The sequence below is a fragment of the Ruditapes philippinarum genome, unplaced genomic scaffold, assembly GCF_026571515.1.
Source record: "Ruditapes philippinarum isolate M1 unplaced genomic scaffold, ASM2657151v2 ctg1341_1_1_1_1, whole genome shotgun sequence".
NCBI lineage: Eukaryota > Metazoa > Mollusca > Bivalvia > Venerida > Veneridae > Ruditapes > Ruditapes philippinarum.
The window spans coordinates 262,584-278,197 of NW_026860555.1; the positions used below are offsets into that span (position 1 = coordinate 262,584).

The 15,614-nt window shown below is 32.8% G+C and overlaps 1 protein-coding gene across 1 annotated transcript in view; it reads left to right on the plus strand.

Annotated features, from left to right (window-relative positions):
• LOC132760596 (protein mono-ADP-ribosyltransferase PARP14-like) overlaps positions 1 to 15,614 on the plus strand; it is a 92,172-nt gene that overhangs the window by 38,386 nt on the left and 38,172 nt on the right. The window contains exons 14-22 of the mRNA XM_060752604.1: positions 182 to 439; positions 789 to 1,025; positions 4,848 to 5,081; positions 6,770 to 8,470; positions 10,029 to 10,284; positions 10,704 to 10,978; positions 12,511 to 12,608; positions 14,046 to 14,282; positions 14,483 to 14,704. Coding sequence (XP_060608587.1) covers positions 182 to 439; positions 789 to 1,025; positions 4,848 to 5,081; positions 6,770 to 8,470; positions 10,029 to 10,284; positions 10,704 to 10,978; positions 12,511 to 12,608; positions 14,046 to 14,282; positions 14,483 to 14,704 — 3,518 coding nt within the window. The remainder of the gene's footprint in view (positions 1 to 181; positions 440 to 788; positions 1,026 to 4,847; positions 5,082 to 6,769; positions 8,471 to 10,028; positions 10,285 to 10,703; positions 10,979 to 12,510; positions 12,609 to 14,045; positions 14,283 to 14,482; positions 14,705 to 15,614) is intronic.

Here is a 15,614-nt window from a genome sequence, read left to right on the forward strand (position 1 = left end):
TCTTTTAATTCATAGAGTTAAATATTTATATCGGTCAGAAAATTTCAATCTTAATATGTGTTCTTCAAATCGTCACTTATAAATACCATACAGGGATAAACTTTGAAAATTATAAATATGTCATGTTCCTTTGTAAAAATTAGTAATTTAACAAAGTGAATCTCTTATTGTTTAATACAAGTTGCTGGGAGAGTTTTACTGAAGGACCACACACACAATTGGAAGGGAATACAAGTGTCATTAGTTCGTGCCAATAAACACGGAGAGGATGAAGTCACTTCAAACATGATAAGGGTATCTGGAATTAAAAGTGTGACAAGAGAAACACTTCAGTATTATTTCGAAAATAAATTAGCCTCTGGTGGCGGAACTATTGCAGCGATTGAAGCTGATCAAGAAGATGAAGACGTAGTTTATATTCAGTTTACCGACAGAAAAGGTAGGAAAAGATGAGTTTATATTTTCATATTAAAAACGATTCTTTTAGTTATCACATTTCTCGCACATCTTTCTGCGAAAAAGGTGTTAAGAAACTTCCATATCGCAAATTACATGTATGCGTCATTATAATTGAAAAACACATATACACCAAAAGATAATATCCCAGTAGCATTAGCAAACACATCAATAAAAACTTCTTTATTCAACTGTTATAAAAAAGAAAAAAGTTTATATAAATCACACGCACCTAAATTCGTGTCCTTAATTATTGTTCTCAACAAATTTATGATTAATGTTAACAATAAACACCATTGACCATGTATATTTAATACCATTATGTACATAAGTTGCTGAGTGTGTTGCTGGAAGAAGTCACGAAGTCGAGGGACAAACTATCAAAACACGTATTTATAAATCACCACCTTATTACGATACAAAGGTTTTGGTAAAGGGAATCGCTTTGACAACTTCAAAGGACAGTATTTACAATTTCTTAGAAGCAAAAACAGGAATAAAAGTTTTGCAAATTGCATATAGTGTAGAAGACGAAGATGTTATTGTTGTGACAATGGAGGAACCGCCAGGTTGTTTATTATTTTCTGATCTAAAGATGAAAAAATATCTAGCTTTAAATAAAAAAACAGTCATTATACAAGTAAAAGGGGTGATCGAAAAGTTCATAGGCATTTCATACAAGGTCATAATTATTTGTCGCATTAATATGAAACTCTAAATAAACGTTGATTTGGATGATAATAGCCCTGTTTGAGAATTTTGCTAGCAATGACAATATTTCGCTAGTTAAATTGCTGTACGTTGCTACAAGCTCTAGCGAATTTTATTAACTGAGATACATAAACCCGTAAGATATTGCATGCGGTACGTCGCCATCTAAATGTGGATATTACTATACAAAAATAAAAACGTCATCTCTCTTATCATAGATTTTCGGGTGAATAGAATTGTTTTTGACAGTAATAATATCCAAAAATGATGTGCTAAAATTTCAAGAATTCGTTTTATTTAGTTGTTGCTCATTACACAAACAGGGCTAACGTTATTATAAATAACGTAAATATTTTACAAAATTTCACAATCGTAACCTTGATTTGATTATGGTTTAAAAACACGTCTGCGACAAGGGATAAGCCAGACTGATTTTTATCGGGATGCTATTTACTTTGAAAGAATTTGGGTGATTGCAATTTTTCTGTTGACTTTACTAAAATTATTAAACGTTTTATTTAAAGAGGTTATGACCCTCCTATTTTAAGACATACCACATGGTAAATTTTCAACCCTTTTAAAGTTGGACGCTATGCTTTCCTATTTTGATGACATCTAACGGACCAAGTGGGAAACTCTATGATTGACAGTTCTTAAAGCCAGTCCGGACGAATTGCCTTAATGTTCGTCTTCTATCTTGTTTCGTTGGGCCATTGTTGGTGATTTCATTGTGGCTCTGTCTTTCTTAAGATATTATGTACTTTTGTTATGGTCATTGTGTTTTCTTTATATGTTTCTACATGATCATTTCGGTGTTTTACTTATTTCACCTATTACAACCATAACAACTGTTTGAAATACACATGGGGGGACTCAGTACCTATGCTTCAAAGGCCGTGCCCCTCTGTGTCCCTCAGATGTATGTCTTTGTTGTTTCATACTGTTCTGGTGACACATCTGTTTGTGTCCCTTGTTGTTTTCTCGTCTACGGTTAGTTATTACCCTTTTGCCACCATTTTTTTCATTTTGCCCCGTCTCCTTTCCCATGTGCCCTTTTACTTTTTGGCCTATTAGTCAATCAATTATATTTGATTTCCTTATCGGCCACTATTATTTCATTTCATTTATTATTAAGTGATAATCCTGTCCGTGCTCTTCCTTGTGCCATGTCCTGTTCTTTTTTGGGTCCTCCTGGCCACTGGTCATTGTTGCTGGGACGTGTGGGGGTTGCGTTCATTGAACGCCACATATCATTGTTGATCTTGTTATCAGATGGCTTTACTTTTAATCTTGTGAAATGCTTTCTTGTTTTTGATATACGGCTTTGAAATAAGGACCATGTATATAGTAAAAAAATAGTAACCAACATCATTAGATTATTGAAATAAGCACTATTCAAGCACTTTTATTCAAATAACAGTCTGCCCTCAGGTTTTGGGCCAATGAACTCCTTGTTTATATTTAGCATGTAAATACTATTGGTGGTCCTCTCAATTTTGTTAAAAAAGACAGTCCAAGCTATTGTTAAGGTGACTGATGCTAAAATTGATATTAATAATTTTGCTTATGCAGCCTAATATTTATTAACTTGGTGTCTTTTTTACTTACATGGTAAATGTCATGTTTGGTACTATAATTTTAGGTGGCGAAGTGCTCACTTAGGTCAAGGCTACCAGACACAATTTATATTTATTGACTGATGACATTTATACTTGGTTGGTATTTTTTCGCGTTGGCGTCTTACTTATAATGGAGTTACTGGGGTCCACGTCACTGGTGTAAAAAAGATTTGTATACAAAATCTAGACGACCAGGCTTTTTGATCTCATTTTCTTAATTGATATAATGTACAGTATCATGGTTTCTCTTTGATCTTACTGACGACAATGTTGGAGGTCTTCTGAATGCCCCACGATACAAATACCAGGTTATTGGTACTGAATTCCAAGACCAGCTCTCGAATGACTTTGGCCAAGGACAACGCTCCTTGAATGTACATAGGTCGACAAAACCATGTTGGCTAAGCACCATACCCGTGTCCCTCTCTTGCCAGCCAAATATGCTGATTTATATAAATATCCGATTGAAAATAAATTTTAAGTTTCTGACCATATTCCATATAAAAATACATCATATATATGTGCATCCTAAGAGACCGCTGTGGGCACGATGCAGATAGAAAAGGTCGGTACACACGGTATTAACACGTTAGTTGATTGGATTAATTAAGAACATTTTTACTTTTTACTCTGTTTGTTATAGTAACCATACATTTTGTAAAGAAGCAAATGAACATATTAATTACATGATATTTTGTACACATTTGCTTCAATTATAAACCCGTAAGCGCCTAGTCTGCACACTACAATTCATGTATTAGAATATATACAATACTTATCTTTGGACAAAAAGGTTGCCATTTTATCTTTTTTCGAACCATCTGCAATACTAAAAAATTAAAGTCAAAATATGTCATCATCTTATAGAAATACGCGTGTAAAAGAGAGTTTCTTGAATAATATTCAATTAATTTTGTTGTTATTATTGCTTCCGAAGGATCACACTGTATCTAGATTTTTTATTGTTTCTTTGAGTCACTAAACTTATGGTACAATTGTTACCTAAAAATATACCTGACATAAAATTTAAATTCATTTAAATCCGTTTGTTCGAGCAATGTCCGTCAAACATGACGCAAATAATTTCAAATATGCATTGTCTTTAACTGGATTAATTTGTAGAGAGCATGTTTCACTCAATGGCAATAAAATATGAGAACAAAGATCATCAAAGCATGGCGACTTTCGCAAAGCACAGCTCCGACAGAAACCAACCACATCAGAAGGGAACCCAGAAGGGACCGAACCAAAAACGGGAGAGGCCACAATTGTGGAAGTCAGTAAAATGAAAAGAAATAAATGGGCCGATACGGGAATTAAAGAGACAAGGGGTGTAAGGATAGGGGGCAGGGCACCATATGTAATATGATGAGGAATGGAAGGAAATTATTACTGTTAATGACAATTATATTTAACAAGATATGATGATATCACAAAACCTGTAAATATTCAAAACATGTATCAATACACAAGGAACACAGAGAGGTACCACATTGGAAAAATCAGTATAACACTAGGAGTTTAAACCGGTTTGAGCCTGGTTACATTAGAGAAAATAAATAAAAGATATAAATAATCATGTAAATATATACAAAAAAAGTATAGCCCAATCTTAGTAACAAAAGTGTTAGACGCTTAATGAAAGGCAGAGTAAAAAGAAAGGCAAATCAAGGGCTCAACTAAGCAAGAAAAAATTGAAACAGTCCGGTCCGTCAGATGCCATCAATAAAGGAAAACAACAAAAATACATGCAAATTGTTGACTTGTTTAGTGTCTGAGGGATAATAAGAAGTGCATCATCCCTCATGCCCCTCTAGCGCATAGTATTCAATTTTATAAAGGCAACGGACAATTGAGTCAAATAGGAATCAGGAATTCAGGAGTGCATTTTTCTTTAATTTGTTTTTTTCCATTGAATTGAACGTTGATTACTACAAACTAACATTCATTTTGCACATTGTCCATCATTTAATTATAAACAGTACCTTCCAATAATGAATAATGAATGAAATGTTGTAGATAATTGTCCGAAAGTAAAGTCAAACATTTTTTTAATTGTAGACTTCACAAAGTTAAAAGAGGCATGCCGACTTCAGACTTTGGAGGGTGAAAGGCTCACGATCGAAAGAATACCCATATCTAGCTGTATTTATCTTGCCAACATTTCTACTGAAATAACAGAAGATACTCTGAGATATTATTTTGAAAGCAAATTTGGAGAAAAGGGAAAAGTTGACAAAGTAATTTTGACCAAATCAGAAGGAATTTGTCTAGTTTATTTTGAAAATTACAAAGGTATTTTTCATAGCACAAAACTTCTTAAAATGTTAAATTTTATAAAAACTCAGTGAGTAACAAAATGTAAAAGCCATTCATACTGTATTACATGCAACTATAATAACAATCCCATATTGCTTTTGCCTTCGCCGTACATCAGTCCGATCGTCCGTTTCACTGTTCACCCGCATTTAAAGTGTCCGGCTTTCACATGTCAAATTGCTTGCGGGATTTCGACGAGTGATCAGTACAAATCCTATTTGTGAATATTGTCGATAAGTTCCACTGCCCTGCACAAAATGGTTGCCAGAGTAAGAAATAGAAAATCAATTTTGGCTTTCAAAGGTAAATTTCCCGACGGGATTTCTCTGAAACTTCACAGGAGTGTTAAGTACCAACCCTTGTTATGCATATCTCTGACACGTCCCTCTACTCTGCACAAAATAGCCGCCAGAGCTAACAACAGAAATTTTTTGACTGGCTGTCACAAGTCAAACTGCTGGAGAATAAATCGCTAAACCTTACGGGCGTGATCAGTACAACTTCGTTGTGCTATAGTCGGCATTTTCGCTTCGCTGCTCAAAATGACCACCAGTGATAAATATTTGAAAAACCCTGTCAAGCTTTCACAGGTCATACTGCTGACGAGAATTCGACGAATCTTACACCGGCGTGATCACTACAAACCCTTGTTGTGCATATTGCCGGCACAAAATGGTTGCTAGAGTTAAAAATAGAAAATCCATTTCCGGCGTTCACAGGTCAAATTTCATGCGGCAATTCGGCGAAACTCTATAAGAAATGAGTATAAACCTTTGTGTGCAGATGGGCGTCAACTTTTGCATGCTAAAAAAAACCCACAAAAAACACCAGAGCTAAACACAAAAAATACTAACCAAATTGTGCAGGTCAAACTGCTTGAGGAATTCCAAGGAACTTCAAAGAAGTTATCAGGACCATCTCAAGCTGGCATATGGCTACACGCCTCGCTTTGCTGCACTAAATGGCTACCGGGGCTGAAAAAAATTATTGTCGGCTTTAACAGGTCAAACTGCTGGCGAGAATCTTACACTGGCGATATCAGTACAAACCCTTGTTTTGCATATCGCTGGCACGTTCTTACGTTCCAAAATCTAATCCGGTTGTCAAAGGTCAAACTGCAGACAGAATATTGGCAAAACTTCACAGGAGTGATCACTAATAATCTATTGTATGCATATTGCTGGCACGTTCCAGTTTACTTCACAAATCGGATACCAGTTATAAAAGAAGGTAATTCTTGTCTAGATTTACTGCTGGCGGGATGTTTGCAAAACTTAACACAAGCATTGTTGTGCATATTGCTAGCATGTTCTACTTAGCTGCAAGAAATGGGTGCCAGTGCTAAGACTTGAAAATCCTGTCTGGTTTTGACATATCAAACTTCTGGTTGCATTTGCATGCTGCTGTTCTATCCTTAAAGTAAATACGTGGGAGACATTTATTTTTTTGTAAAAAAGCCATTTAATTAGTATTTTATACTATTATTAATTAGCGTAAAAATAGAATATTATGGCATTTACAGACAGCGAAATTGAAAACAGAAACGTATTAGTCTGAAAGTAAGTTTTAAATTATCTGTTTATATAGAGAGCAAAGCTTTATTTGAGAGGTATACACCAATGTTATATACATTATTACGAAAATTATGTTTGACATATTTTCAGTTGTCAATAGTGTTTTGGAAATGAAACACACTCTCGGAGGCAGAGTACTTAAAGTAAGCTGTTACCAAAAACTACTTAAGGGAACTGAAGATACACATGAAAGAGTTCTTAAAGTGCCTGACCCGATTGACTTGTCAAATTATGCACCAGAAATAATACAATTTTGCCATACCATTCCCTTTTATAAAAAGAAATTTGAAAAAGAAATGTCAGAAGTGTATGCAAATATCGTGTGGCCCATGAAACCAGCAGGCGATACATTGATAACATGTACGCTTGATTTATCCGTTCATGGTTGCTTTAAACATGCCAAGACATGGCAAGAACGAGTTGAAAGGAAAATTACCATATTACTGACAGATCTGTCGCTTACACAAATAGAAGTTCATACATATATTTGGGAAAAACTTATTGATTATGTACGAACAATTTCAGTTGACAAACCTGAACATGTGCAAATGTATCAGATCAAAGAAAATAATGTCATAAATATAGTAGGGAGAAAAGACGTTGCAGAAGAAGTAAAGATAAAAGTTTTATGTGAAAATGAAAAGCTCGAGCAGGAATTTGAGAAAGACCGACAGAAAGTCAGGGAATATATGCGAGGATTTCAGCCAATTGAGCTCAGACTTATGAACGTTACAAATGCAGCTCAAGAAATACAGCAAAACTTTGATGACTTAACCATAGAAATCGACGATGAAGAAAACGCTATAATATTTGAGGGTCCCATGCATTCCGTCAAGGATGCTCAAATAAAATTTTATGAGATGAAAAATAATTTTGGTCGAAAAGAAAGTGAGTTATCTTCAGACATGTTGATTTCACTGTATAAGTCAGAAGAGACTGTTAGATTCATCCAGAATCTTCTTCAAGAAAGAGGATTACAAGCCATGTGGGAAATCAGGAATTCTTCCCTTCAAGTGTGTTGCACGCAGGACAATATGCTCGAAAATTGTGCTGAAATTATTTTAACAAGCATTGCAGAAGAACGAATTAAATTTATTCCTGAATCTGTTCCTGATATGAAGGCCGACAGTTGGCGAATGATACAAGACAATTTACGTATCAGTTATAAGGGGAACGTAGAATTTTGTACTGAAGAAAATATGGTTATTGTCTGTGCAACTAAGGATATACTTCCGAAAGTCATTTCAGAAGTAAATAGGTTTATAGATTCAAAAACGATACAGTCAAAGTTCCTTTCTTTTCCGAAAGATGTAATAAGGTTAATTGAAAAGCACCATAAATCAGACATAACTGCTATATCACTAGAACTCAGTGCATACCATGTTAAAATATTAATTGCCGAAAATTACAGTGGCATGCAAGTAGATGGGTTAGTCACTGGAGTAGATAAAGCATCAACGCAGTTACAAAAATTGTGCAACAGAGTGAAGAAAAGAAAACACACCATCAGAAAACCTGGTGTTGCTGATTACATTGGAAAAGCTAAAGGGAAAGACAGCATAAATACGGTTGAGACAGTATTGAAATGTATTGTTTCTATTGAGGGAGGTGACCAGGGAAATACAGAAGTTGGAGAGAAACGTGTTGCTGCCAAATGTACCTTTTTGGATGGCAGAGAATTATTTGCATTTGTTGGCGATATGACGGAGCTTGAAGTTGATATGATTATTAATCCAGATGATGAAAAAATACGTTTCCTTGGTGGACTAGGAAGAGCCATAATTTCTAAAGGTACAAACGTTATTTTTTTACTCTTATTCAATAATATTTAATACAAATCGCGATATATACAAAAATATGTGGATGTTAGTTGTGATTTGTAGGTTACGCTATTGATAACAAGTGTCAGCTGGCCGAAAGTAACGATTGATTAACCACATTAGCATTTTGCAGAAATAAGGAAACAATAGCTCAAAAATGTCATCCTAATACAGTGTAACTTCTGAAAGCCGAACATATAAAAAGTTCGAATTTTGGATGTTTCCGGAATTCAAAAGTTCGGAAAAATCTTAACAAGTAGAATTATTAAACATCAGTTCTTAATGTTACACATGATGAAAAAATATGATGTCGATATAGTTTATAAAATGTCGAAATTTAAAGTTCCTTAAAAAGTTAAAGAAATTTTATTATCAGCTATTACTGACTTTGTTTATACATAAGCATAAAGTTATTATAAATTTTTTACTTAAAAATATTTAATTTTTTTCAACTACTAACCTATATTTTTGTTACAAAATGCTTCACACTTTTTTAATTTTCACACTTGAATTAAGGGGTTGACATGCTTGACAGGATGTGATTCTAAGGTTTTAGATTAAATAGTCTCTGCTATTTAGAAGGCACATATATTTTTGTAGGTGCTATTATAATAAGTTTAATAATTCTTTACATCCTTTTAAGTTCCGGATAATTTGATTTAAACCAAATTTTTGCCAGCAAATCGTTCTGAATTTAGAATTCAGAGGCATAATTTACATATAAAACAGATGAGCACTGAAAATTGATCGAATTTCAGTCTTTTTTTTAATTTTGAAGTTGCGGATACAGAGAGTTACACTGTAAAAATGTTTATCTTATTATCTTAACAAGTAATACTATTTAGATAACAGGCTATGTATAATAAAGAATTGATATGACTTGAAATGTTTGAAATAAATATAAGTTACCCTACTCACTATTTTCAAAAACTGCCTAATTACTCGCTAAAATCTAAATCATTTAGATATTGTTTTCCAAAGTTTTCCTAATTATTAGAAAAAGTTTATTGGTTGATCCTATAGGAACGTTTACCCTGATTGTATGTAATCTTGAATGTTTAAGAAATTTGTTTACAAATTTAGCATTATTTAGCCGCTAAAAATTACATATACAAACAAATACATGTTATTAAAATTTAACAACACTGCTTCTTTTAAAAATGATATTTGAGATGCATTAACAAGTTGAAAAAATGAAATGAAAATAATTTGACCCAAGTGTGATTCGAATTCATTCTAAATTACATACAATTTGCTTAAATTTGGTCTATCTAAATATTCTTAAAAGTTGGGGAATTACATTAGAAGTATTTAACTGTAGGAATACATTTATCTTAATGTTGGGCCTGTAAATATATTGATATTGCAATAGACATGATGTGATGTCCTCACAAAATTTAAACGACGGTTTTTTAGCTATTAAATGATCAACAACAACAACAACAACAACATTAATTTGAATAATTTTCAAAAGATAAATCATATTTAACATTCTTTGTTAATCTTATGATATATTCGTTTATTTTAAGGTGGTGCAAGTATAAAAAAAGAATGTGAAGACTTCATCAAAGGAAATGGGGATCTAGCAGTTGATGATGTTTTTGTAAGCGAAGGAGGAAATTTAAATGCAAAGTATGTAAGTCATATATTAAGCCATGAATGGAACCAAGGAACCGACAACCAAATAAAGATATTAGGTGATTCTGTTTTTAACTGTTTGACAGAGGCCACGAAACGGAGGTTAAGTTCTGTAGCAATTCCTGCCATTGGTTGCGGTGTGAACGGGTACATATTTTTTATCATGTGATTGTTTAGAGGCTAATTTAATCAAATAATTTCCTATTATTTCATTTTTTTTCTGATCATAGTACTTTTCGTATTTCGTTTTCCACAAAGGGAGGAAAACCAAATAAATCATAATAGACAATCGCCCATTTAGTATCAAAATCAAATTTACTATTTATATAATTATGATGCTATGAACAAAATTTAAAAAAAAATTGACATAAAATCGTATGAATTTAGAATTCGTCTTTTCAAAATGTTTAAAAAGCTGTCTTATGTAGGTTATTTTAAATATAATGCATTTATGTTATCGGGAAAAATCAACTTTAGTACGATATGATCAAATTCAGTAAATATTTTCCTATCTAGAGTTTTGTTTCGTTGAACAAATTAAAGGTGAACTTCTGAATGATTTTCAGGTTTCCCCCCGACGTCGCAACAGGAACTATAATAAGTTCTGTCAAACAATTTTTCCTAGAAGTTCAGAATAGTCCTGTTACAGAAGTTTATTTGTGTGATTATGATGAGAAAAAGGTTCAATGTTTCACGAACGCTCTATGTTCCGAATTTGGGCCTGACAAAGTATCAACTTATAGCAGAGATCCTAAGCCTCTCGTGGGAAATATGAATAAAAACTCTGTGAATATGACGGGAAGGAACAAATCCTCCAAATTGAAGAGTTCAAAAATCAAAGGTAAATTTCAATTGTCTTTTTTGTGATTTTCAAAGGACCTGTATATTTTGGTATTGTTCAAGGCCGCGTTTCGTGAACGTAACTCTCACTTGGTGATATTTCTATAAAAATCCTACCATTTTGACATACACATCGTTTTATAAAATTTATTGTTTGTTTTTTATATCTTCAATGGTTATCTGATTAAGGTCAAACTCCGCGCACCGGTTACGCTACGACCAGTAACCACTGCCTTCACACAAATCACGTCATGATGGTCTTATCACATGATTGTGTAAAAATACGTCAATGAATCGTTGAAAAATGTTTTATCTGTAATAAAAAGCGACATTAAAACTTGAACTCTGACCTCAAATATGTCGATATGATTGAAAAAAAAATGTAAAGCGTAGATTCGAAATTAATAATTACTTGAATGATTTCTTTTTCGAGAAGGGTCATTGTTTTGGAAATAGACGGTGCGGGATCAAAATTTTTGAAAACTATTTTCATAATATTTATGTTTCCAAAATTGTTTATTTATAAATATAAATTATTAGTTCAAATCTAACACCTATTGGTCTTGAAACATTAGCTAAACCGTGTTTACTTTTTACAATAAATATAAAAATTGAAAAAATTTATATCGTCAAAAATATTGACGAAAATGTTGTGATGTCAGAGATCTAATCCTGTAAGGGGAGATCACTGCGCAGGAGATTGGATTAAGGTATGATCCACCTGATACATTACCTCCACTTTGAAGAGTATTCAAATAGGCTAGAACTACTGTCAACTGCATTGTAACTGAGGGGCGCGGGTTCAAGCCACAGAAGAGTCAACTTTTTTTTTCTTTTTTTTTCTTTGAACATTATTTGTATCTCTCAGAAAAGAAAAAGTGTTTCATTTTAATTATGAAATTATTTTTGGTATTTATTGGCTAAATTGTGCCAAATTTATTATCAAATATGGTACCTGATATTTTCAAAGTCTTACAAAATAAAAACTAGACGATAAAAGTATTTTATATTTGACAAGTACAACCAATATACTATAAATTTAAGGGATATTTTGAATAAGCCCCCCCCCCCCCAGTAGAAAAATGATCAAACAACTACTTAAAATGGGTGGGGTAGGGTAACTTTTATATACATATTTCAAACATTTTGAGTAGAAATGCCTAATGCTACTATTTGTTTCTTAAAAATGTTCTATAGGAAAACATTTTTTCATAATGATTATAAAATAGAATATTTAGAGTTTCTCATTTCTGAAAAAGAGCCCTTCTAATAGCCAACTTTTACTTAAGAAAGATCTCCATAACTCGTAAACCATACGGTAAACTTTGTTCAAATTTTGCATTCTAGTGTCTTTTAAGGTATATAACTGACCTATGTTGTCAATTTTATAGTTCCTTATAGTACCCATTAGGGGGCTCATACCTAAAGGGAAACATTTGATTTGGATTGTTTATTATCTTTTTGAACTTTTTGCATGAGTGTTCATATGAGCTATTTGTATCAAATGCCAAAAAGACACTTGTAATATTTTAGATGCCGATGCCGAGATACCGATACTGAAGATTGTAAACGGAGTTCAAATAGGAAAACTGAAAGTCAAGATTGTTAAAGGAGAAATTTCGTCAGAAAAGGTTGAAAAAGAAAGGATGAATGAATTTACATATTTGTTAAATGACTTCTTTACTATATAATTACAGATACATATCTGAATTAAATTTTCTCCAGATCATTTAAAGGGACTCCACTGCGGTTTTTTGACATGATGGGACTGAAAATATTTTTTTCCAGATAATTGTACCATTTGATGTAGGTTTAGACCATTAATCTTTGTGCGAAATTTCAGATCATTCGCGCACACCGTTTTTCCATAATAATTATTCAAATTGTTAAAAAACTGACCCAAACTGAAAAGCGTTTAAACGCTTTTCACTCAAAGGCTAAGAAAAGCATAAAAATACGATTTTCAATTTATTTCAAAGTATATTTCTTAACTATCTTTGTATATATTACTGTTTAAAGTGCCCCAGCACATTTATGTAAGAAATTCAAATGTTATGTTTTTAGATTTTTAAACCTCAGTGAAGTCCCTTTAAATTTTACACGCAAGCAGTTTTTGTGTCCAGTCTGTATTTTCCGAACCGATAGAAGGAAATTAAAATTACTTGGCAGAAATATTATCCATTATGAGACAATGTGTAGAACGCAGTTTTGCATCATTTTTTAAATTTTAGTCCGCTCTGTTTTTTGAACCGATTGAAAAATAAACCTCGTAGCAGAAATATTATTTATAAAGAAACAAGTGAAGAACACTGGTTCGGGCTACCTGAGGTCAAAATTGGCCCCACCCCAGGGATTTGTGATTTATATAGACTTATATAGTAAAGCACCTTTATGTTTCATTGTTTGAAACTACAATATCTAGAGCTTAGGTATTTAGCATGTATTATTGCTTTATTGATCCTTAAAAAAGTTGATATGAATCATGCGTCTTTGTTCAAAATTGGCCCCGACCAAGAGGTCACTTGATTTATACAGACTTAAATAGGAAACATACATATCTGAGAGTTATTTTTTGAAACTACGATATATATACGTAAATTGTCCCGCCTTTGTGATGCTCCTGTTCTTGTTCTTATCAGATGTTTCTGAACTTATGTTTTATATTTATTTTCACAAGTTATAATGATGTATTTTCTTACATTGCTTTAGTATTTAAGAAAGTGAATTGTGATGTATTTATAATTTTTGACTAGTGTTAATATCATGATCATGTTCATTATATTCTAAGGACAATACGTTTTCCTGTTATAATATTAAATCATTAAACTTTTAACGTTAAATCTGAGAAATTATATTAAAACTACGTAATAACCGAAACAGTTATAATATTGACAAACAAAGTTATTGTTTCAAAGAATAATTCTCTTTTCTTTAAGTCTTTTAGGTCCTAAACTTGAGCAAACAAAATTATTGAAAATAACATGTACAAAGGCTTTTGAAGATCAAATATTTTTAATACTGATGATATAGTTTTTTCTGACTTATTTGCACTCATATACATACTTCAGGTACATGTGATTGTAAATTCAACATCAAAAGACTTGACCTTAGCAAACGGAGCTGTGTCTATCTCGTTATTGAATGTGGCTGGTAAAAAAATGCAGGAAGAAGTCCATTCAAAATATCCACATGGTCTAAAGAATATTAATATAGCTATTACTTCGGGCCACAAACTCAAGTGTAAGCACGTTTATCACACCGCTTTGGACCAGTTCGATGTCAGAAAGAAAATGGAGTGTAGAAAGGTAAAAATTGCATTTCTACATATCTTAGAGATTGAGCTGTTAGTGTTTTTCTCTTTAATTTGATTTTTTAATGAAACGATACATTTATTGAACTAAAAACTTAACACGATGTAAAAACTGCCCTGAACTAAGTTTAAAACTGATAAATATGCAGCCATGTATAATGATATATGTTCATAAAATTACGAATATATTTGAAGCGCCTGTTTGACCTTGTTTCTGAGTGTCTCGAGGAAGCTGATAATCAAGGCCACTCGAGCATAGCTTTGCCAGCTTTTGGAACAGGACAGCTTGATTATCCTCAAGATGTAGTTGCGGAGGAAATGTATAAAGCAGTAATTACCTTCGGAAGAACCGGATTAAGAAAGAAGTTACACGACGTGCGCTTCGTTTTGTACTACAAAGATGATGAATGTATTCAGGTATTGAAAAATAATATGACTACAAGAAGAAACAATAATGAGTTATTTTATGTTATTTATGAAATTTTTTAATGTGATGTAAAAAGTGTAGAAAATATTACTTGCATGGCATTAGGTTGTTAATCAAATTTAATATAGAGTAACTTTACAAGTTTAAAAGAACAAGCTCATATGGCTGTTATAGATGTTGAACATTAACAGTATCTCTGATGAATGGACTCAACAAAGTCTGCAAGTTACATAAAATATTGTTTTTCTGTACGCCCAAAAAATCTGGCGAATTTTGTTATGCATCTAGAAGGAAGTCCGTCCTTCCGTTCGTCTGTTAGCAATTTCATGTCTCGTCTGTTTCTTTTGAGCCGATGGAAGAAAATTGAAACTATTTTTGCAGAAATGTTAACCATACTTACGCGTTGTGCAGAATGCAGGTTTTGCTTTTCTTAAGTCAAAGTAACACACAGCCGGGTCACTTGATATAAGGAGACTTATAAAAAAACACATTCATGTGTTTTTGTGGAATGTACATACCAATAATTTAGATATTTGGAATGTAGCATCGCTAAGTCGACCTCTACACAAGTAACATGAATCATAACACTGGTAATAAAAAGATCGGCCCCACTCTGGGGTTACTTCATTTATGTAGACTTTTAAAATTGAAAAAAAATGAGTACCGCTTAAGCCGATGGTGAGGGGGATGGAGGTATGTTGCATGTTTTCATTATCCTTTGGTTATAAACTCAATTAAACCAAGTCTGCAATTTTCATGTAATTTTATTGTAATTAATGCTTCTGATGGATCGCACTTTATTCAGATTTTTATAAACATATCTTTCGATTTTTTTAAGTCATTAACTTTAAAAGCCCTGAACGTGTTGCATGTAGTATCAATTTAAAAGTTATAAGTTAT